This window comes from Theropithecus gelada, chromosome 4 (genome assembly GCF_003255815.1).
Source record: "Theropithecus gelada isolate Dixy chromosome 4, Tgel_1.0, whole genome shotgun sequence".
NCBI lineage: Eukaryota > Metazoa > Chordata > Mammalia > Primates > Cercopithecidae > Theropithecus > Theropithecus gelada.
The window spans coordinates 86,599,765-86,621,984 of record NC_037671.1 but is presented as its reverse complement, the minus strand read 5'-3'; the positions used below and the strand labels follow the sequence as shown (position 1 = coordinate 86,621,984).

Sequence of the window (22,220 nt, the reverse complement as noted above, 5' to 3'; positions counted from 1 at the left end):
AAGGAAGGACTAGCTGAGCTGAAGGAAGTTAAGATTGCTTTCTTAACCGCAAGGCTTAGAGCCTTTACTATGCTAATTGGCATTATGAATTTTTTAGGGGCTCCTTAACACACAGATATCCCAAACCTGTTTTTTAGGACACCCAAGTGTTACTACTTCAGAAATGCTGTCCAGGGTCTAGGGGTGGTTGACAAAGTACAGCCATATTTTTGTGTAGCCTGAGAGCTAAGAATGTTCTTTACATTTTTTAAATGGTTGGAAAAGAATCAAAAGAATTATTTTGTGACACGTGAGAATTATGTGAAATTCAAATTTCAGTGTCCATAAATAAAATTTTATTGGAACACAGCTGTGCTCATTCTTTTTTTTTTTTTTTTTAAAGTATTGTTCATTGCAGGTGACGATGGCAGTTGAATAGTTGTCTCAGAGAGTGTATTGCCCCCAAAACTCCATATTTGCTCTCTAGTGTTTACAGAAAAAGTTTGCTTACCCTCGTGTGGGGTGTCAGCAGTGAGGTTTATAATACCCCTGGGTATGGGAAAGGAAAAGTGATCAGTGGAAGTAAAGGGAGGAGGGAGTAGAGGCATCGAATATCGTTGGGGAAAGGAATACCTCTAGTAGCTGCATCAATACTTATCCTGGTAAGTTAGTTGAAAACCAAATATGCTTTACAATTGGTTTTTGAAACATCTCCTAATACTACCATTTAGCCAAAAGATTGTCATGACATTCCCAAGAAAGAATAAAACCAAAATATTGCAACATTGTAAGAGACCATCAATCAAATCCAACACATTGTTTTCATTATTATGTAGTGAATGAATGGTCTGAAGGTACCCTTCTGTGAATGTTAATGTATTTGTGAGTTTGTTAGGCACATTAATTCACATTGTTTATGGCTTGGTACCATTACTCTAGTCTGCCTTAGGAATTGAATTCTGTGAAGAGTTAAGTTCCTTTGTAAGAACTCATTGTACTTGCTGGAAACTTGCCATTAAAAATGGAAACTACAGCTTGTGAATGGAGAAGGGTTTACAAGAACATAGATTGTTCACCAGACATTGATGCATGCCTGCAAACGGAGACACCAGCTGGCTTAAATGAAATATAAATGGTTCTAGGCAAACAAATGAGACATCTGTTGGAGGAGGCAGCATCTCACTTCAGATGTCATTTATATTGAGCCAGAAGTATTTTTTAATATTTTGTGGTTATTTAGACAGCTGTTAAGTTGCTCCTAGTTTCTCACTGGATTTGGCGAATAAATGTTTTTAATGGTCTTTGTACTTTGAATCTTAAACCTGATATTCTATTTAGGACTGTATGTAGCTGCAGTTACTGCGTATTTCTATGACTTATGCATTTAAGAATCCTGTAAGTTTATGGCCATTAAAAACTGCAGTTGTATTCTGATATCGAGATTTTTTTTTTTTTTTTTTTTTTTTTGAGACAAAGTCGTACCCAGGCTGGAGTGCAGTGGCGTGATCTCAGGTCATTGCAACCTCCATCTCCTGGGTTCAAGCGATTCTTGCGCCTCAGCCTCTGGAGCAGCTGGGATTACAGGTGTGTGCCACCACACCTGGCTGATTTTTTTTGTGTGTGTGTATTTTTAGTAGAGATGGAGTTTCACCATGTTGGCAGGGCTGGTCTTGAACTCCTGACCTCAGGTGGTCCCACTGCCTTGGCCTCACAAAGTGCTGGGATTATAGGTGTGAGCCTCTGCCCCCGGCTGTTTGTTTGTTTGTTTTGGGATGGAGTCTCACTCTGTCGCCTTGGCTGGAGTGCAGTGGCGCAATCTCGGCTCACTGCAACCTCTGTCTCCTTCCTGGTTTCAAGTGATTCTCCTGCCTCAGCCTCCCGAGTAGCTGGGCTTACAGGCGCACACCACCACGCCCAGCTAATTTTTGTATTTTTGGTAGAGATGGGGTTTCACCATGTTGGTCAGGCTGGTCTTGGACTCCTGACCTCATGATCCACCCACCTCAGCCTCCCAAAGTGTTGGGATTACAGGTGTGAGCCACCGCTCCCGGCCTCCATGGCTTTTTTTTTTTTTTTTGAGATGAGTCTCGCTCTGTAGCCCAGGCTGGAGTGCAGTGGTGCAATCTCTACTCACTGCAAGCTCGACCTCCCAGGTTCACACCATTCCCCTGCCTTAGCCTCCCAAGTAGCTGGGACTACAGGCGCCTGCCACCACGCCCGGCTAATATTTTGTATTTTTAGTAGAGACAGAGTTTCACCGTATTAGCCAGGATGGTCTCCTGGCCTCGTGATCCGCCTGCCTCAGCCTCCCAAAGTGCTGGGATTACAGTTGTGAGCCACCGTGCCCGGCCCCCGGCTTTTTTATTAAGGTAGAAAAATAAAGCCTAACTTGAGCACAGCAACACATAGGCTAAACATGGGTAGATAGAGGTTAGCCCCTCTTCAGGTGTGGAAGGTACTAGTCACTGTGGTTGCCATGGAGACATAACCTGAGATGTAAAGGAGAATAATATACATTTCTTCAGTTTTTTAATGGTTTTATAGGAAAAAGAATGTAGTACATATTAATCAGGTCTTTGTTTTTTTTGAGACAGTCTTGCTCTGTCACCTAGGCTGGAGTGTAATGGCACAATCTCAGCTCACTGCAATCTCTGCCTCCTGGGCTCAAATGATCCTCCTGCCCCAGCCTCTCAAGTACCTGGGGCTACAGGCATGTGCCACCATGCCGAGCTAATTTTTGTCTTTTTTTTTTTTTGTAGAGATGGGATTTCACCATGTTGCCCAGGCTGGTTTCAAATTCCTACGGCTCAAGCAATCTGCCTGCTTCGGCCTCCCAAAGTGCTGGGATTACAGATTTGAGCCGCTGTGCCTGGCAGGTTTTTTCTGCTAAGTGTTTTGATAGACCTAGAAAGACACAGTGATAGAAAGCTTTCGTTTTGAAAGATTGGGAGTAAAAGCTTCAGTGGAAGTGCCCAGTTGTGAGTATCTTTCCTATTTGAAAAGAGATTTTTCTCTTTATTAAAGAAGAATATGAAGTAATAGCATGGGTTAAGTTTGGGCCCCTTTAATAGTTGGTTCATGAAACTAGATAATGGTATTGGGAGTGGAAGTAGGTATTTTCAAGTACCTATCAGCGAATTAGTTAACCAGGAATTTGTAGTCCCTGTAGTCCTTGTGTTAACCCTATGCCTAACACTGTTGATTCACAGAATGTTCTCTACATATGTGAAATTGCAGGGAATTTCTTGCCTTTGAGAGAACTACCTGCTTTTAAAAAGGTATGAGAGAAAATACTTAAGCCTATACAACCCAATCAGGCATCTGAAGTTGCTAAAGAAGTCTTCACAGATGGATTTAGTTCAAAGAGATTCATCTTTAATTTTATTGCTAACTATAGGATTGTGGAACTCAGCTTACCTCCAGTGTTTCTTAGCTTTCTAAACACACTTGAGAGATACATTCTCAGCAGCAGTCTCGCTGTAGCCATGACTGTTAACAGGAATGTCTCCTGAATTTTGGGGGGCTGGGATGAGTCATTGGACTTGAATATGGTGCTTTGAAAATAGCCCACAAGATTCTTATCTGCCATACCTTTCCTTTTAATGTCACAAATAGTTTTAAAATACTAAATTTATTTGTTGAGTTAATTAAGTCTTGACATTTCCCAAGGTTCTTAGAGTTGCTATGGTTGAAAAGAAATGTAATTTCAGTTTTACCCTGTAAATCTGTACCAAATTTTCTTTTTAGACTGTTCTATGACATTGTCATAATGTGTAACATTTTTTGACAAAAAATGTGACTCAAACGAGTCGTAATAAATACTGCAATTAGTTTAAGACTTTGAATAATACTTTTCTGAGGCACTTTAAGTATACTCAGTATTCATTTTTCTGGATAATGATGAGAAACATAGGTTACGTGAATTACAATATTTTAAGTAGCCCCATGTGTAAGAATTTCTCTATTATCAGATATTTGCTTATCGGAAGAAACATTTTAAAGGATTTTACAGGATTTTTAGAAGAAAATACTTTTTAATATGAAGTTCTGATTTATTTCTAAAGAAATTTATTTGTTATAACAAGTTTCTCACATGAGATGATATTGTAGCCATGTTAAGCAGGGAATCCTTGCAGGTAATTTAAAATTCTAGTGGATATTAGTTTGTCAGCTTTGATATTTATTTTGGGCCTGTTGATCAGAATTTTACAGTATAACATATTTTGTAGTATTTCTTGTGATCAGGATTTTACAGTATAACAGTTTTTGTAATGTTTCTTATATTTCTTACATGTAGGCTTTGTTGGGTGGTGAACTTTCTAGCACTAAGAAAGCAGCTCATAATAATATACTTTTAGTTTGTCTTGGGGTGTAGCTTTTTTTCCCTTTAGTTTTTATCTGTCACAAGTGTCATAAGCAGATCATCTTGAGATGTACTAGTGGATATTCTGATTTTATTAACATTGTTATCTTTCCATAAATACAACTTCTGGATTTGACTTTTTAGGTCCTTTGATGTACCTGGATTTTCTTAACATTATTAAAACATTTAAATTATTCTTCTAGAAGTCACTTGTTCGAACCCTTATGAGCCTCATTTGAGTTCCAGATACTGCACTGGCTAGGCAAAGAGTAAGAGTCTCTCTTGAGAGACTGATGATACAGCAGCCACTGTTGATACTTTATTAGCTAGCACTTTATGCTTTATCAGTATACCTATTTTCATTTCTTATTAACATTTTTCCATATTAGTGTTCATTTCCCCTTTGATAGCCTAAGTATTAAAATTGGTTTACTGATTAAATCACTTTTGAAAAAGTTTTTTTCCTAAAAGTGTTAAGGCTTGTTTACTAAGTTTCTGAAATTGTGTCAGTATATGATGTGTATTCTCACTTTGGTTAGCATTCATTTTCATTTCTGTTAATGTTAATTCTTATAAAACTCCCTCAAAAAAATCAAACTAGACGGAATGGTTGGAGAGAGGGACTTGGATTTTTCTTTTGTTTCTTTTTGTTGAACTGATTAGCAAATGAAGAGTAGAATGTACAGTGAAGTTTGAAGAAAGCCAATTTTTCAAACATGACTGTCCCTCTGAACTGTGCCTTTTAATCATGAAAGGAGATTGCCTTGTTCCTCCCACTAAAATATGATTATCTAGAAGAACTTCTCTAAGTGGTATACTTGATTTAAAGTATAGAAGATTTTAGTTGCTGTGATAGAGAGGGGGCTTGATGCTGTCTGTGGCAATCTTTCATAGCCCAGGGTAAAATAGTGCATTATCAGAGCCTGGCATTGTAATCAGTTGTACACGTGTGGAAATACTGACCTATCAACTTGGAATAATTCTTCACTTTTTTTTTTTTTTGAGACGGAGTCTCGCTCTGTCACCCAGGCTGGAGTGCAGTGGCATGATCTCGGCTCACTGCAAGCTCCACCTCCTGGGTTCAAGTGATTCTCCTGCCTCAGCCTCCTGAGTAGCTGGGATTACAGGTGCTTGCTGCCACGCCTGTGTAATGGTATTTTTAGTAGAGACAGGGTTTCATCATGTTGGTCAGGCTGACATCGAACTCCTCACCTCGTGATCCACCCACCTGGGCCTTCCAAAGTGCTGGGATTACAGGCGTGAGCCTCTGCGCCCGTCCATTTCTTAACTTTTAAAACATCAGTAAGGCCGGGCGCGGTGGCTCAAGCCTGTAATCCCAGCACTTTGGGAGGCCGAGACGGGCGGATCACAAGGTCAGGAGATCGAGACCATCCTGGCTAACCCGGTGAAACCCCGTCTCTACTAAAAAATACAAAAAACTAGCCGGGCGAGGTGGCGGGCGCCTGTAGTCCCAGCTACTCTGGAGGCTGAGGCAGGAGAATGGCGTGAACCCGGGAGGCGGAGCTTGCAGTGAGCTGAGATCCCGCCACTGCACTCCAGCCTGGGCGACAGAGCGAGACTCCGTCTCAAAAAAAAAAAAAACATCAGTAAAACATTCTGGTTAGATACAAATGCCTGTCCTAAGAGGAGGCGTTTTAGACCCTTTAAGCATCCCTTATTTACATTTCTGGATGTAACATGAAGAGGTGTTACAATTTTTTTTTTTATAGCTAGTGATCGCTGTTTCAGGAGTCTCATTAGATGAGAGTTATGCTTCATTTTGGTTATTGCCTTTTTTTTGGCGGGGAGGGTCAGAGTCTCACTCTGTCACCCAGGCTGGAGTGCAGTGGCGCAATCTCACTGCAACCTCCACCTTCTGTGTTGAAGCGATTCTCCTGCCCTGGCCTCCCGAATAGCTGGGACCACAGGCACGTGCCACCACACCCGGCTCCTTTTTTGTATTTTTAGTAGAGATAAGGTTTCACTGTGTTAGCTGGGATGGTCTTGATCTCCTGACCTCGTGATCCACCAGCCTCTGCCTCCCAAAGTGCTGGGATTACAAGCATGAGCCACCGCGCCTGGCCGGTTATTGCCCTCTTGACAATCGCATTTTTTGAAGTTTCAGGGTATGAAAGTATAAATTATGCATAGTATTGATGTCTCTAACTCCTATTTTCTAAAAATTAGCTTTCCTTATTGTGATATTTTGAGACAGAGTCTTACTCTGTCGCCCAGGCTGGAGTGCAGTGGCATGATCTTCGTTCACTACAGTCTGCCTCCTGGGTTGAAGCGATTCTCCTGCCTTAGCCTTCTGAGTAGCTGGGATTACAGGCATGCGCCACCACGCCCGGCTAATTTTTGTGTTTTTAGTAGAGACGGGGTTTTGCTATGTTGGCCAAGCTGGTCTTGAACTTCTGACCCCGGGTGATCTGCCCGCCTCTGTCTCCCAAAGTGCTGGGATTACAGGCGTGAGCCATCACGCCCAGCCCATTGTGATTTATTTTAACGTTAGATGCTAATAGAATTTTGACTACTACTGGATAGGGTAGTAGATGTTAAGAACTTGGGCCCTGAGGTCAAACCTGGCTCTGCCATGTTCAAGCTGTGTGACGTTTCAGAAGACACTGAAGCAGAGCCTCATTTTTCTCATCTCAGGAAATGTGCACATGATGATAGTAGCATCTGCCTCTTAGGGTTGTTGTGAGAATTAAGAGCATTTACTGGCCAAGTGATGGAAACTGTCTCAAGAAGGCAACCTCAAATGGGACTTTTACTGACCAGCAATTTTGCCTTTCGTTGAATAAACCTGCCGTCTACAAAAGAAGAGTTGCCATCAAATCACAGTTTTTTCATTGTTTTTAGTACCAGCACTACTGACATTTGAGCCTGTCCTGTTTTAGTATCGAGGGTTAAATAATTATGAAAGCACTGTATACAGTGAGGGAAATATTCCACTTTTCTCCAAAGTAACCTTATCCTCTTGATTATTCCCTTTTTCTTCTCTCAATTTGATCTTTGCTTTTGGCTTTATATATTCCCAAGCCTTTCATGGGAAAGTGAAAGAACAAAACATACTCATTTTCCTCCAGCTATCTTCTAGATCTCTTCCACTTCAAAATCAAATTCAAAGAGCTTTCAAATAGTCTGTTTGCTTCCATTTCTTCGGTTCTCAATTCCTGACATGCCTCAAGCAGCTCCTGTCAGGTCATCAGTAACTTCCATGACACTCAATCAGTCCTCCTCTTATTTGACCTTTCTTTCAGCATTCTTCCTGCTGGCACACTACTTTCTTTTTGAAATGCTTTTTTTTCTTCTTTGACTATAATTTCCCTCTACTCCCTAGCTGTTCTTTTTGTCTTTACCTGGGCATTAAACCTCGTAGTTTTTTAGTTCTAGCTTTAGCTCCATGCTTATCTCACTTAATAGCTCCCTAAGCAGTCACATGCCTGCTCCTGACTTCAGTTTCCATTTACAGATGTATCTGTATTTAATTTGTATCTTCAGTTCGTTCAGACAGTTCCTCTTTAGTTCCAGCCATGGGAAATGTGGACTTTTTTTTTTTTTTTTTTTTTGAGATGGGGTTTTGCCCTGTTGCCTTGGCTGGAGTGCAGTGGTGCGATCTCACCTCACTACAACCTCTGCCTCCTGGGTTCAAGCAGTTCTCCTGCCTCAGGCACCCAAGTAGCTGGGGTTACAGATGTATATCACCATGCCTGGCTAATTTTTGCATTTTTAGTAGAGACAGTTTCACCATGTTGGCCAGGCTGGTCTCGAACTCATAGCCTCAAGTGATCCGCCCACCTTGGTCTCCAAGGTGCTGGGATTACAGGTGAGAGCCACCATGCCCAGCCTAGTTTGGACCTCTTTATCATCAGATCTTGTTAGCGCTTTCCCTCTACCACTAGAAGTCAGAATTTTTGTGAAATCCATTGACTTTTAAATGTTCACAACTAATTTACAAAATACATGGCATAAATAAGAGATGTATGTGGACTTCTAATCAGTGCCTTATGGTGTGAGAGGTGGTCTTTTTGTTGTTGTTGAAACCGTCTCACTCTGTTGCCCAGTCTGGAGTGCAGTGGTGTGGTCTTGGCTCACTGCAGCCTCCATCTGCTGGGTTCAAGTGATTCTCCTGCCTCAGCCTCCCTAGTAGCTGGGGTTACAGGTGCCCGCCATTATGCCCGGCTAACTTTTGTATTTTTAGTAGAGATGAGGTTTCACCATGTTGGCCAAACTAGTCTCAAACTCCTGACCTCAAGCCATCCTCCCACTTTGGCCTCCCAAAGTGCTGGGATTACTGGCGTGAGTGACTGTGCCTGGCCTGAGAGGGGGTCTTAATTCCTCTTTTAAAAAGCGGTCATGTTGGTAAAGTAAATGAATTGCTTCATCATCAGTCACATAATGATGAATATGAATTTCTTTTTTTAAAGTGTATTAGGAGAGATGGAGTAATCATTGTATATAGGTTAATGTCATGTAATGAGTTTTCCTAAGTAGGTCCAATCAAGTTAAATTAATTTGCAGAATATTTTCCTCCTAGGGGAGGGGTATGTCTAACTTAGAATTACACTTGATCTTAGCCAAAAGGCTGAGAAGCAATGAACTTACAACTATAAAAACCATTCAGGTGAGGGTGGCAAAATGATTTTAAGTTAGCTTAGATATTTCCATACTTGTAATAGCCGGGCTGCTAACATCTTCCTTTCCTTCCTCCCCACTCCCTAGTATGTCCAATAGTAAACCAACCATGTTTTAAAAAATATTCAATTAAAGGTTTTTTGTTTGTTTTTTGTTTTTTTTTGAGACGGAGTTTCGCTATTGTTGCCCAGGCTGGAGTTCAATGGTGTGATCTCACCTCACTGAAACCTCTGCCTCCAGAGCTCAAGCGATTCTCCTGCCTCAGCCTCCCAAGTAACCGGGATTATAGGTGCCTGCCACCATGCTCAGCTAATTTTTTTGTGTTTTTCGTAGAGACAGAGTTTCACCAGGTTGGCCAGGCTCATCTTGAACTCCTGACCTCAGGTGATCCACCCACCTCAGCCTCCCAAAGTGAGCCACCGCCCTTGGGATTACAGGCGTGAGCCACCGCCCTTGGCCAAGGGAGTTGTTATTTTAAGCAGGGGCTAGAAACTTTAAATACGCATAGTTCCAGAGATATAAATGATTTAAAGTAAACTAGGAGGGAACTAGTGAATTCCAGTCCTGACCAGCAGCATCACCTCATAAGGAATGCAGAATCTTAAGCTCCACCCTGCAGGGTCTACATTTTAACAAGATCCAGAGGTAATCTGTGTGTGCATTAAAATTGTAGAAGCACTTGAGAACTTAGGCCCAAAAGGTAGCAGTCACTTTGAATCTTCAGCTGAGTTTTGCCATGTTACCTGATTTTCCTAAGAGTTGTCAGAAGTCTGACTTTATATGTAAAACCACCCAGTTTTTAAATGACTACAAATTAACGTGTTTTAAAAAAATCATGTCCGTGGGGCTGAGTTTGGCCTGTTAGTCATCAGTTTTGAAAATCCTGGTTCCAGGTATGCTTTTTTTGTTTGTTTTGAGACTGAGTCTCGCTCTGTTGCCCAGGTTGGAGTGCATTGGCACTATCTCGGCTCACTGCAGCCTCCGTCTCCCAGGTTTAAGCGATTGGGATTACAAGCGTGCACCACCTTGCCCGGCTAATTTTTTTGAATTTTTAGTAGAGACGGGGTTTCACCATATTGGCCAGGCAGGTCTCAAACTCTTGACCTCAGGTGATCCACCCTCCTCGGCTTCCCAAAGTGCTGGGATTATAGACATGAGCCACTGTGCCTGGCCCAGGTATGCTAATGTTTTTTGGGGTGCCTGAACAAGTTGTTACAGGAAATGGGTTTGTTCTTCAGCTTGATTGTGCTGTACTGGAGTCCTCAAAGAGTCTGCTTTCTCAGTCTGTGCAAGCTGGCTTAGGTTCTACATTTATACTTACATAATATTTAACTGTATAAAAGGCATTCATTTATCTTCCCTACGGGAGGAGGAACAACTGTAATCACTACAAGGTCAAATTCTTTCATTTCACTGGTACTGTGTAGCCAGTGCTACTTATTTGAAGTAAATTACTCAATTTGTTAAAACCCTGCAGGTAAATACCATTGCCCTTGTGGCTGTGGTTAATTGGAATAAGAGCTGAATCTTTTGCTTTGGAACCAAATGTTTCTGTAGCATGTACATTTTGGGTTTTGGGTTTGGGGCAGTTCAATTTCCACTTCTCCATTTATTGCCCTTTTTGTTTTGAGATGGAGTTTCGTTCTTGTTGCCCAGGCTGGAGTGCAGTGGCTTAATCTCGGCTCACTGCAACCTCCACCTTCCCCCACGGTTCAAGTGATTCTCCTACCTCAGCCTCCCGAGTAGCTAGAATTACAGGCACGTGCCACTACACTTGGCTGATTTTTTTTTTTTTTTTTTTTGTATTTTTAGTAAAGATGGGGTTTCTCCATGTTGGTCCGGCTGATCTTGAACTCCCTGCCTCAGGTGATCTGCCCGTCTCAGCCTCCCAAAGTGTTGGGATCACAGGCGTGAGCCACCGGGCATCTTTTTTTTTTTTTTTTTAAAGACAGGGTCTTGCCGGGCACGGTGGGTCACACCTGTATTCCCAGCACTTTGGGAGGCTGAGGCGGGTGGATCACCTGAGGTCAGGAGTTCAAGATGAGCCTGGCCAACCTGGTGAAACTCTATCTCTACTAAAAATACAAAAATTAGCTGGGCTTGGTGGCAAGCGCCTGTAATCTCAGTTTCTCTGGAGTCTGAGACAGGAGAATCGCTTGAACCTGGCAGGCGGAGCTTGCAGTGAGCTGAGATCACACTATTGCACTCCAGCCTGGGCAACAGAGCGAGACTCCATCTCAAAAAACAAAAAAAAACAAAAAAAAAACAAAAGAAACTCAAGGTCTCACTCTCACCCAGGCTGGAGTGCAGTGGCGCCATTGTAGCTCACTATAGCTCACTGTAGCCTGGAACTATCTTTCTGCCTCATTTTGCCAGTAGCTGGGGACTACAGGGGCAAGCCACCATACCTTGCTAATTTTATGTTTTATGTTTTGTAGAGATAAGAGTTTTCGCTTTGTTGCCCAGGCTGGTCTCAAACTCCGGGCCTCAAGTGATCCTCCTGCCTCAGCCTTGCATGAGCCACTGCATGCGGCCATGCTTTCTTTGTTATATTTTGGTAGCTTGTAAGTTATTTGAGAAAATACTTAAAAGTAGTTAAGAGCTACATAACAATAGCAACAAGGTTAATGTATCCGCTTAGTGTAAATATAAGCTGGAGATGTAAAACTTAACATTTACCTGCAGTGTTTTAACAAATTGAGTCGTTTCTTTCAAATAAGTAATCATTGGCTATATGTACCAGTGAAATAATAGTATTTTAAAGTGAATTTAAAATGGCATCAGCTCATTCTTTATAGTTAAATAGCTCTTGGTTGGATAAGAATATTGTCCTTAAGATTCCATCAAGGAGAACATAAGAACTGTTTTAGTTTCAGAAGAGATGATCCTGGGAAAATAGCCAATTAATAAAGATGGGTCTCCATAGCAACTCCAAGTAGTGCTTTGTTCTGTTTGAAAATGGAATTTTGCTCTTGTTGCCCAGGCTGGAGTGCAATGGCACAATCTCAGCTCACCGCAACCTCCACCTCCCGGGTTCAAGCGATTCTCCTGCCTCAGCCTCCCGAATAGCTGGGATTACAGGCATGCGCCACCACGCCCAGCTAATTTTGCATTTTTAGTAGAGACGGGGTTTTCTCCATGTTAGTCAGGCTGGTCTCGAACTCCCAACCTCAGGTGATCCGCCCACCTCAGCCGTCCAAAGTACTAGGATTACAGGCATGAGCCACCGTGCCCCGCCCAAGTTGTGCGTTTTAATTTAGAAAGTAATCATGACAGTATCTAGTGTGTAGTTCAGAACCATACATTGCTCTGTTATTTTGGAACAGTGTCTTAGTTTTAAGTCTTAATGGCTACTGCAAGTTTTCTTTACTTAATTATGTACAGGTTTTCATATCATTCGTGTTCCTGACTAGAACTGGCAGAGTTTCGAGATTTTTTTTTTTTTTTTTTTTTGAGACTGAGTCTTGCTCTGTTGCCTGGCTGGAGTGCAGTGGTGCCATCTTGTTTCCCTGCAACCTCCGCCTCTCGTGTTCAAGCAATTCTCCTGCTTCAGCCTCCCAAGTAGTTGGGATTACAGGCGCCCACCACCATGCCCAGCTAATGTTTGTACTTTTAATAGAGACAGGGTTTCATCATGTTGGCCAGGCTGATCTCGAACTCCTGACCTCAGGTGATCTGCCTGCCTTGGTCTTCCAAAGTGCTGGGATTACAGGCATTAACTACTGCGCCCAGCCCCAAGATTTCTTTTTTAATCCCATTGTTTGCATTGTCTTTCTAGGTCCACTTTCATTTTGTTTTCCAAAGATATTCCATGGAGAAATAAATGGTATTGATCTATAAAATGATCCAGAGGGACCCCATACACCTAAACTTAAAACTGCTAGCGAAACCTTAATGTTTGATCTAGTAATGATGTCTGGAGGAAAACAGTAAAGCTTTATGGGTGTGGAGCAAAAGTTTCTAGTTTCACATGTCAGATTTTTAGAACTTAAATGTATGGACCCTAGAAAGATACTTTGACAGCCCACCCTTCTTTTGTGGTTCTCTTTAAAGTTATTTTTAGTTGCTTCTAATTCCATGTTCTTTGCTCAGTCTTACCTTGATGCTGTTTGTCCTGCCCCCATCAATTCCATTAGGCTTTTTATCCCGTAACTACTTTCTCCTGTTTATATTGTTGACCTTATTCATGGTGCCCAGCATTTCCTAAGTAATCAGTGGCAACTAGAAAGAGGCCTTTTATTTCCATGTTTACAATATTTACTTATTTATTTTTTTTTGAGACAGAGTTTTCTTTCTTGTTACCCAGGCTGCAGTGCAATGGCATGATCTCAGCTCACTGCAACCTCTGCCTCCTGGGTTCAAGCGATTCACCTACTTCTGCCTCCCAAGTAGCTGGGATTACAGGCATCCGCTACCACACCCAGCTAATTTTTGTATTTTTAGTAGAGATGGGGTTTCACTGTGTTGGCCAGGCTGGTCTCAAACTCCTGACCTGAAGTGATCCTCCTGCCTCGGCCTCCCAAAGTGCTGGGATTAAAGGTGTGAGCCACTGCTTTCGGCCTCCTAATTTGTTTTTGAAAATATTCCAAAGAAATAAGTGCTGACTTGTTGATACCACCTAATTAGCAATTTTAGTGACATGTACTAGTTGTTTTTTTTTTTTGAGACGGAGTCTCGCTCTGTCGCCCAGGCTGGAGTGCAGTGGCACGATCTCGGCTCACTGCAAGCTCCGCCTCCCGGGTTCCCGCCATTCTTCTGCCTCAGCCTCCCGAGTAGCTGGGACTACAGGCGCCGCCACTGTGCCCGGCTAATTTTTTGTATTTTTTTTTTTTTTTTTTTTTTTAAGTAGAGACGGGGTTTCACTGTGGTCTCGATTTCCTGACCTCGTGATCCGCCCGCCTCGGCCACCCAAAGTGCTGGGATTACAGGCGTGAGCCACTGTGCCCGGCCGACATGTACTGGTTTTGCGAATGAAAATGCTGTGAGTCGTAGAACTTGCTAATAATGACTTCCACTTAGCAGTATTTTATGGTAAAAGAGGTAGTTTTTAGGATTTAGTAAAAGAATATACAGCCATTTGTGTGCTGTAGCTTGTCTTGAAGATAACTCTACATATTTTGCTCTAAATGGTTGCTGCAAATTCAGTCTATGCCTCATAAGCCAAATAGGAAGGCATATGATTAAAACTGGAATATGCAACTGATAATACAAGTGAAGCTTGGACTTCTTTTTTCTTTAATGAACTTTAAATTGTATTGGCAAGACAATGTCAGATATTACATGTACCTTGGATAAAATGTTAACTTGCTGGTTTGGTAAGAGATGGCCAGATCTAAGTAGCTTAAGACTAAGTAGACAAGTACTTTACTGATATGTAGAAGGCCTTTATCTACCTGGTGTGAAAGCAACTCAGGTCAGCCAAGTATCTAGATTGAGCTTAGCAATGTGGTGGTTGTAGAATATTGAATCCGAGGAAGTTTCTTGAGTTTATCAGCTTCAAGACTGTTTATATCCCTGGACTGAAATAAATTGAGCTTGAGGCTTGCCATTGCAGTTAGCTGTTTGCTACTTGTGCGGTTGAGATCTTGGCCAAGTTAAATTGGACCCTTCACTGCATAACATTGTTGATCACATGTTACCAGTATTAGAGCATTTGAGGGCACCAGTGTGGCTTAGATGACATAGTTGCATCATATTTGATGTAAAAAGCATGCAGTCAATAGCTTTAAAAATTCTTCAGCTCTTTAGCTGACAATATCAAGTGTTGGCAAGGATGTGGAACAGCTGGAGCTGTAATACTTTTATGGTAGGAATGCAAAATGACAAAATCACTCTGGAAAATGGTTTCGCGATTTTATTTTGTAAGAACAAAATAAACCCTTCATTTGCCATATGATTAGGCAGCCTATTCCCACTCCTAGGTATTTATCCAAGAGAAATGAAAACATGTCCGCCGAAGACTGGTACTTGAATATTCATAATAGTTCCAAATTGGAAACAGTCTTAATGTCCATTAACAGGAGAAAGGATAGATATGTGTGTGTATGTATACATACATACAATGGAATTCTCACCAACGAAAAGGAATTTCTGATTCATGCAAAATATATGAATCTCAAAAGCATTTTGCTGAGTGAAAGTAGTTCAGACATAAAAGTCTGTACTCTTTATGATTCCATTTATGTGAAATTCTAGAGAAGGCAAAACTATATAGTAATAGCAGATGAGTGTTGGTGGACTGTACTGGGGAAGTGGTGATGGTGGTAGTGAATTAACTGCAGAGGAGCCCAAGAGAAGTTTTTGGAGTGATAAAAAGTTATTTATCATAGTTAATGTTAGTTCCAAAACTGTATGTATGTACTTGTCAGAACTCAAATGAATTGTACATTTAAATTGGTTAATTTTGTCATTTGTAAATTACACCTTAAAATGTTAGTGATGTCTCTAAGTGTCTGATGGTATAGAGTTTTACAAAGATAAATTTTTAAAAGTTTTACTGTTTCTTAATTCTGGGTTAGCTTTCATTTGAGATTATCAAATGAATAAATTGAGGTGGTTGTTATACAAGCATTCTTTTGGTACATTTTAGTTGTGCTTTGGTTGACTTGTGAAGCAGAAGGAACACTAAATCTGAGAACAGCTATGTGGTGATGAAAGAACGTATGTAAGTCACACAAAAGATAAATATTAAGGTCAGGTTACTCCAAACTAGTACCTCCTAAAATCTCTGGTTATAAATAAATTTTATGATGTTTTGAATAGCACTTTTGATCAGGATAATGGTAGCTTTGGACAGAAAGTGATGAATGTGAGTGAAGCTTACTTTCTCTCAGAGAGCAAAATATAAATGCTGGGTGCAGTGGCTCACACCTATAATCCTAGCACTTTGGGAGACCGAGAAGGGTGGTCACCTGAGGTCAGGAGTTCGAGACAGGCCTGACCAATGTGGTGAAACCCTGTCTCTACCAAAAATATAAAAATTAGCTGGGCGTGGTGGCTCACACTTATAGTCCCAGCTACTTGGGAGGCTGATGCAGGCGAATTGCTTGAACCTGGGAGGCAGAGGTTGCAGTGAGCCGAGATCGCGCTACTGCACTCCAGCCTGGATGACTGAGCGAGACTCTGTCTCGAAAAGAAAAAAACGCTTTAGATTGCTGTTACTGAAAAGAGGTCTGTTATTTAAAAAATGAGGGTATTTGTGTTTGTCGTGGTTGAAAGCAGATGTTACATTAGTTTTATTGGGTACCTCTGGTGAATATTAGGAAACCTATTTATATCAAGGTATGCTTACCATTCAGTAGACAACTCTTTCATGCCAACACTGATAATTTAATAATTTAACCACTGTCACTCAATTGGAATAACTTTGTTTTCAAATTACAAAGTAGTTCAAATAAATGGAAAAGGACTGAAAATGACCATAACTCGTATTAAACAAATGTTAACAAATGAAAAATGTTAAATACAGCTAAAGCACCCCAACATAACCATCCTGAAATTAATCATTATAGACCTGTTTAAGTACACATGGATGTGTGATTTTGTACTTAAACCACACATTCATGTATATATAAACAGGTCTTTTTATACAACGAAATTTATGTAAATGGTATCTTTAACTGGATATGTCTTGCAACTTTTTTTCAGTTTAAATAATGAAACAAGCAGTATTTAAAATGTTTAAGGGAACTTATTTGTCCTCCCAGAGTCTCTCAAAAATTCTAAAAGTTCTCCTAGGGAAATAAAGTGAGAAAAGAGGTAAGTGACAAGATTTTGTAGATATGGTGGTTATCTACGAAAACCACCAGTGTTACATTTTAAAAAGAATTATTGTATGTAAATCTTTAGCTCTCTTTTTTGTGTGTCATAGAGACAGGGTCCCTCTATGTTGCCCAGGCTGGTCTTGACCTCCTGGCCTCTAGTGACCCTCCCATCTCGACCTCCCAAAGTGCCATGGTTACAGGTGTTAAGCCACCCCACTTCACCAATATCTAACAGTTCTTAAATTAATGCATCATTGTAAAACTGAATTTTAAGGCTACACTCCACTCTGTCAGTCTTTTTATTGCCAGTTAATTGCCACCTAAACATTTCATTTTTATTTAATCTTGCTTTGGATTTTGATTAGTAAACTTCTAGGGATGTAGTTTCACATTGATAACCTGTTAACTTGGGAGCTATGGAGTGTGGAGGTGTAGTGAGGAGGTGTAGTGAGGTGTAGTGTGGAGGTGTAGTGAGGAGTGGAAACCCCCAGGTAGGGATTTTCTGGAGGGGCCAGATGGTAATTATTTTGAGTTAGAAATCTTTCTGAAATGAATCATACTGGCCTAAAAGATATGCCAGATATAATTTTACTCATTCGTGTGATTGTGGTTCAAGATAATTGCACTGTGGTATGGTGGTTCTTATTTATTGAGGACCTGTCATGTACCAGTCACTTCACATGGTCTCTCCCTCACCCCACCCTCCAGCCCCAAGATTCAGAATGCTATAGTATTCTTAGGTTTTATTGAGCTTAAAATAATTGGCCATGGCCATTTAATGTATGATGACTTTTTTAGTTCCCATCTGCTTTGTCATTTTGTTGACCTACTGTCACTTCAGACTGTTGTGTGCTTGAATATACGTAATCCCCCACGCCCCTTCTTATTTATGGGCTTGGAAAAGGCATAAAGGCATTAAAGGCAGTTGGAAAAGCCTGTTAGTGTAATAGTTCTATGTGATGAATAAATGAGCTTTAAGTTTGGAACTCAAGAATCTGAGTAAAATAGGTGTTTGGGTTCACAGACTACTTGACCATTATTTTGATTGAAAAACTTTATTTTTGCTAGTCAGTGCTCAGCAAGAATATTGTTGAACAGCTGAATTCCAGTTGGTGTGTATGTGCTAAGTGAATGTCCTCATTTATGCTGAAATGAGTTCCTACCAGAATGTCAGTTTTCTGGATATTATTTGAAAGGAATATTTTGGGTAGATTGGTCTACTAAATAATGTTGGAAAGCCAACCTCTTTTTTAATGTGAAAGTTTTTATCTTGCCAAATTTTAACTTTTTTTATTTTAGAACAAATTCTGTACAACATAAAACAAGAGTATAAACGAATGCAGAAGAGAAGACATTTAGAAACGAGTTTCCAACAGACAGATCCGTGTTGTACTTCTGACGCACAGCCACATGCATTTCTCCTCAGTGGACCAGCTTCACCAGGTAATAACATTTCTTTTCATTTACAAAGTTTATTATTTAGAGTGGGAAAAGTTTAATCCAAGTTGTCTTTAGTCATTTAAGCTACTATATCTCCTCTGAGTTTTAAAAAAACATTTATACAAGTAATGCATGACATCTTAAAAATATGGTACAAAATAAGGAATTATCACCTGGATTCCCACTAACCAGAGACAACCACCTGTATAATAATATCCCCAAAGTGGACATCCTGTAAGTACTATGATTTGTAGCCTTTATTAAAAAAATTAACAATAGGCCAGGCACGGTGGCTCATGCCTGTAATCCCAGCACTTGGGGAGGCCGAGCGAGGTAGACAGGTCACTGGAGGTCAGGAGTTGAGACCAGCCTGGCCAACATGGTGAAACCCTGTCTCTACTGGAAATAGAAAAATTAGCCAGGCATGGTGGCATGTGCCTGTAGTCCCAGCACCTTGGGAGGCTGAGGCATGAGAATCACTTGAATCTGGGAGGCGGAGGTTGCAGTGAGCTGAGATCGTGCCACTGCACTCCAGCTTGGGCGACAGAGTGAGACTTTGTCTCCAAAAAAAAAAAAAAAATTAACAGAATACTATATGCTCCTTTGTTAGGTATAGATGTACCTTGTCATGACCGAACGCTTATTGATAATTCAGCTTAGATGTTTTGCTGGTATAGTATTTTAAGAAATATCCCTGTATACGTACCCTCCCTTACACACTTGTCTTATTGGGATAGATTTCTAAAGGTGGATTATTATTATTTTTTTTGACCCTGTATCTGTTTTTACCTACCTTTTGTTGGGGGGAGTGTTTGCAAATAACCTTCCTTTAAAAAAAAAAAAAAAGGAATAAGGGCTACTTGAAGCAAAGAGAAAGTTGAAGGTTTTGCTGAAAGAGAGCCATCAATAGTGGCTCTTACCTTTAGTAAAGTTCTCAGCAAAATAGCTTTTCTTGTGACAACAGTTGCCTTTGTTCAATGCTTTCTCTCCTCCCTCTAGCAAGGGTGGGAAAACCTGGAAGAATAAAAAAATTTCGACCAGGCGCAGTGGCTCATGCCTGTAATCCCAGCACTTTGGGAGGCCGAGGTGGGCGGATCGTGAGGTCAGGAGATCGAGAACATCCTGGCTAACACAGTGAAACTCCATCACTCTAAAAAGACAAAAAATTAGCTGAGTGTGGTGGCAGGTGCCTGTAGTCCCGGCTACTGAGGTAGGAGAATGGCATGAACCTGGGAGGCAGAGCTTGCAGTGAGCAGAGATCGCACCATTGCATTCCAGCCTGGGCGACAGAGCAAGACTCCGTCTCAAAAAAAAAGAAAAAAAAAAATCAAAGACCATAATATAGTCAAATAAAATTAGATTAGGAAACATGAAATTGTTCAAAACTAAATACTGCCATGCCCGTTGTGGGGGGCCAGTTATTAGTGGTTGAAACATAGTAAGAGGTGAGGGTTGGGTACTAGACTGTATTAGCAGGAAACCAAGATCATTGTTTCCTTACTCACTTAGAAGATCAGTTAACTGGCAGTCTTAAGTAACAAAGCTGGGAATGTGAAAATAAATTAAGATAGCCTTGGGTAATTATGGAATAAAGCTGGTGTGCTTTGTTATTGTGATATGCGCAGTTCTAATAAGCATAGTTAACTAGCTCCTGCCATGCCGGTTATAAGCAGCATTAAGTTAAGAGAGTAATATTGGTGGTACCAGGGCAAATTCACAGAGTGAGATGAAGAAACAATAGATAACAAATGAGTGGTGCACTTGAATGTGAATAAAATACTTTTAGCAGTATTACAATAGATGTTATTACTACTAAATATTTTCTCTTTTATAAAAAAATACTAATAGGTATAAAAATGCTGAAGGAATATTCTTGCCAATTTACTAATGATATTGACAGACACTGATGTTGCAGCTGCTTTGGGATTCTTAGTGTGATGACAGTGTAGTTCTATGATACTATAGAGTTTTGAGCATAGCATTATCAGCTCAGTACTTGAGCTTATTTTTCCATGCGAATTGTTGTTAACTGAATGGTAGTAGTCAATGTGTTCAAACACCTTTAGAATCATTTATGCTTCTCCAGCAAAGTAGATTCCAGAATGTCTTTTTTATTTTGTTTCATTTTGTTTTTGAGACACGGTCTCACTCCGTTGCCCAGGCTGGAGTGCAGTGGTGAGATCTTGGCTCACTGCAGCCTCTACCTCAGCCTACCCTGTAGCTAGGAACAGGCACATGCCACCACTCCCAGCCAATCTTTGTATTTTTACTAGAGACATGGTTTGCCATGTTGTGCAGGCTGGCCTTGAGCTCAAGGGTTCCACCTGCTTCAACCTCCCAAAAAGTGCTGGGATTATAGGTATGAGCCACCATACCCAGCTAGATTCCAGAATGTTTTTTAATCTTTTTAAAAAAGGGTTCATGCTGTACCTTCTTTTTTTAAACAAAGGTTTTATTGTGCCAACATTAAATTTCTTTTTTTTTTTTTTTTTTGAGATGGAGTTTCTCTCTTGTTGCCTAGGCTGGAGTGCAATGGCATGATCTTGGCTCACTGTAACCTCCGCCTCCTGGGTTCAAGTGATTCTCCTGCCTCAGCCTCCCGAGTAGCTGGGATTACAGGCATCCGCCACCATGCCCAGCTAATTTTGTATTTTTAGTAGAGACGAAGTTTCTACACGTTGGTCAGGCTGGTCTTGAACTTCTGACCTCAGGTGATCCGCCCGCCTCGGCCTCCCAAAGTGCTGGTATTACAGGTGTGAGCCACCATGCCCGGCCTATTTTCTTTTTTAATAAAGGAAAACCCCTTTCTAAAGGTGTGAAATGATGGTAGAATAATTTACCGGTTCATTGTGTGTGGGCTGTTAAGATATTAATGGTATGGCTTTGAAGATTAAGTGTCTTTTTACTGGCATAATGATTTGTTATTCTGGGACTAAATAAATTAAGTTTAGACCTGAGGTGTTCTTTATTCCTGGTGTAGGAAAGTTTAGTCACTAAAATACTTCATGGTATGGTATTTTCCAGAAAGGAGATAAGAGGTTTTGTAATGGGACCCATCATTGTAATGTTTGTTTTTTGTCTTTTTTAAATTTAATTTTTAATTTTTTGTTTTTGTTTTTTTGAGATGGAGTTTTGCTCTTTTTGCCCAGGCTGGAGTGCAGTGGCACGATCTCGGCTCACTGCAACCTCTGCCTCCTGGGTTCAAGCAATTCTCCTGCCTCAGCCTCCCGAGTAGCTGGGATTACAGGTGCCTGCCATCATGCCTGGCTAATTTTTTTTGTATTTGTAGTAGAGACAGGGTTTCACCATGTTGGCCAGGCTGGTTTCAAACTCCTGACCTCAGGTGATCTGCCTGCCTCGGCCTCCCAAAGTGTTGGGATTACAGGCATGAGCACCACGCCCAGCCTTTCTTATGTCTTAAAGTTTTTTCTACTCATCTTTAGACTTTTTTTTATCTTGATTACATCTTGCCGCGTTTTTCCAGCGTCACCAGCTGATGGAATTATTATTTTGGTTGTTTTAAGACTTGTGAAATGCTTTGCTTAAAATCTGATTTTAAAATGCTTTTATATCAAGATTGAAGAGATCCAAATGAAACCTCTTCATTTAGAAATTGCTTTCTATCATGGCTCTAAACCAGGTACTATTTTTTGTCCTCACTGTACATAGGGACTTCATCTGCAGCATCCTCACCATTAAAAAAAGAACAGCCCTTATTTACTCTACGGCAGGTTGGGATGATCTGTGAACGTTTGTTGAAAGAACGTGAAGAGAAAGTTCGAGAAGAATATGAAGAAATATTGAACACAAAACTTGCAGGTATGAGGTGTGTTTATTAGAGTTTCTGAGGAACTCAGTTGTACAAAATGCATTCTTTTCCACGTGTGCTTTAATTTCACTTTCTATACACTTCACTAGTGCAGTATATTCTCTGAGAACGAGAAAATTTCCGTTCAGGAAAGGAAATTAACCTTATGGCTCATGGCCCGCCTTGGTAACCTCAGGAAAAGAGTATTGGCTAGCCGTGTAGATAAGCA

At 40.8% G+C, this 22,220-nt stretch overlaps 1 protein-coding gene across 1 annotated transcript in view; it reads left to right on the top strand.

The window, feature by feature from the left end:
• Positions 1-22,220, top strand: part of AKIRIN2 (akirin 2) — a 28,783-nt gene that overhangs the window by 3,840 nt on the left and 2,723 nt on the right. Inside the window, exons 2-3 of the mRNA XM_025383756.1 lie at positions 18,043-18,186; positions 21,853-22,002. Of these exons, the coding sequence (XP_025239541.1) occupies positions 18,043-18,186; positions 21,853-22,002 (294 nt within the window). The remainder of the gene's footprint in view (positions 1-18,042; positions 18,187-21,852; positions 22,003-22,220) is intronic.